This window comes from Egretta garzetta, unplaced genomic scaffold (genome assembly GCF_000687185.1).
Source record: "Egretta garzetta isolate BGI_Z169 unplaced genomic scaffold, ASM68718v1 scaffold7, whole genome shotgun sequence".
Taxonomy (NCBI): domain Eukaryota; kingdom Metazoa; phylum Chordata; class Aves; order Pelecaniformes; family Ardeidae; genus Egretta; species Egretta garzetta.
Genome location: NW_009260350.1, coordinates 1,306,662 through 1,308,888, shown reverse-complemented (window position 1 = coordinate 1,308,888; position 2,227 = coordinate 1,306,662). Strand labels below are relative to the sequence as shown.

The window sequence follows — 2,227 nt, the reverse complement described above, 5'->3', positions numbered from 1 at the left end:
TCCCCGCCGCCATCTTCGCTGGCCGCCATCTTGGGGCGCCCCCTCGCCCCGCCCGCCATCTTGGGGGTGCCCCCCACCTCCAGGCCCCGCCCGCCATCTTGGGCAGCCCCTTCAGAGCGGCCTGAAACCGGTTTCCCTGCCCCAGGGGAGCCCGGTACTGACCTCGGGGGTGCAGTCCAAGGATCGGGAACGTTTAATGCGAAGAAGGAAGGTGTTTCCTGAGGGCAAAAATAAGCCAAGGTAGCAAGCGAAACCCTCTCGCCCAGAGGATCTTCCATGATTCAACCGCTTAGAGACACCCCAAAAGCAGTGGGAGCGGGAAGAACGGTGATAAATGACTATGAACCGTGCCACAAACTATGATTCTTGAGAAGAGGTAAAAAAAAAAAAAGCAGGCAGCAGCTTAAACCAAAGCCGCAGAGAGAAGCGGAGCACAGAGTGGGAGGAGGAAGCAGGTGGAAATGATACCTTAAGAGTCAAAAGACCCCCAGATGTAAGCGGCTTATATGCATAAGATTTAGGCCTTATTGTCTAGTTTGCTGATGCTTTGCTAAAGTCAGCATTGTCTAGTTTGCTGTTGCTTTGCTAAAATCAGTAGTGTCTAGTTCGGATGTTTTTCTCAAGTGTGTAGTATAGTTACTTAGTAAATTGAGAACCCTGTTCAAGGAGGGGATGAAGCAAAAGGATAATAACGGTTTGCCAAGGTTGCTAGACTAGAAGGAATGAGAACTAATTGACGCAGGAAGATTTGTGGCTCCTTACGAAGGACAGTTTTTGATAAGAACCAGGAGTTTACCTTAAGAACTGGTTTACACCGACCCTGAAGTTTGGGCAAGAGCCAAGGAGCAACATGAGTCTGCGCAAGAACAAGGGGTTACTAGCGGTGACGAAGAAGAACCGTCAGCCTTCATCCCCACGACCCCCGATGACCACCACAAGTAGGCACTGAGCAAGCACAGTGGGGAGGGACTTATGGAAATGACCTCCTGAAGCTAATTTTAATACAAAGCGGGGACAGGTTGTGCATATGTATAGGCATATTGGGAAACTTCATGCATATGTAACACTTTGCTGTATATAAACGGGACAAGTTGCCACTTGAAGGTATGCACGTTAGGTGGACCGATCCCCCATGCATCCCGCGCCGTGAATAAAGAATGCCTGCCTTTTAACACTGCATTGGTGTTGCGAGGTTCGTTCTTCCCAATTTCGGTGACAGAAAGGGTAAGGGATGAGCTTCGCCACAGCTGGAGGGGTCCCATGGAAACAGACAACAAGGAAAGGGAAAGGTACCAGCGTTTTCAGTTTCTTTCAAGCTGGGTTCCCCTGGGTGAATGTTACAAAGCACAGCCAGCGTGCTGTTAGATTTCAGCAGCGGAGGTGTTAGAAGAAATTGTCCCATCATCAGGTTTTCTTGCTGACTGATGCCAGGTGACCCAATGGTCCTGCATTGTCCACCCTTGCAGACGGCGGCTTCCAGGCTGGTTTGTTCTATGTACTAATACATAGATCGCTTCGCTGCGTAACCCCACAACAAGGGCATGTAGGTATCCTCAGGTCCCTGCAGGACACCTTACCGCTTGGGGAAGGCGCAACACGGCCAGCTCTCCAGCAGCCATCACGCGCTGGGCTAGGCCGTGCGCGGAGCACAGTGCTGAGATAGAATCGCTTTGGTTGGAAAAGACCTTCAAGATCATCGAGTCCAACCTTCAACCTAACCCTGTTTTATTTTTTTTTTTTTAAATTTAAAAAAAAAATAAATAATTAATTGTCTGTATTTGCTTTCTTCTCCAAAACAGTTTTTACAGTCCTGTGTCTTTCTGTATTTCAGCAGTTGCATTGTGATTCAACTGCTTCTTCTCTCAGTATTGGTCCTTCAGTTTTGTCTTCCATGTTTCAGACTGCAACGCACTCATAGGAAGTCTATTTGATGTCCTTCTGGCATACATGGAGAGTCCGAGCACCAGCCCTACTGTGAGTATAGAACTAAGGAGAGATCCAAGTCTATTAGCTTGCCCCAGTGGGATGTAGTTCTGAGAAACTGGGCTGCCCCCACTGGGCCCTGGCTCATAAATTATAACCTAATTAAAGGCAGGGCCAAGGCCGCGAACCAAGGGCAGCAGCGCAGCTTTAGGGAATCGCTGTCCCAGTGCTCGACCTCCCCCGGCGCCGCGGCCCCCGCCTGGGGGCGCCCCAACAGCTGGAGCGGGGGAAAGGCGAGCGGCGC

The 2,227-nt window shown here is 50.3% G+C and overlaps 1 protein-coding gene across 1 annotated transcript in view; it reads left to right on the top strand.

The window, feature by feature from the left end:
- The first annotated feature begins 1,260 nt into the window (after positions 1–1,260).
- PEBP1 (phosphatidylethanolamine binding protein 1) overlaps positions 1,261–2,227 on the top strand; it is a 3,570-nt gene continuing 2,603 nt past the window's right edge. Inside the window, exon 1 of the mRNA XM_035898362.1 lies at positions 1,261–1,289. Within this exon, the coding sequence (XP_035754255.1) occupies positions 1,261–1,289 (29 nt within the window). The remainder of the gene's footprint in view (positions 1,290–2,227) is intronic.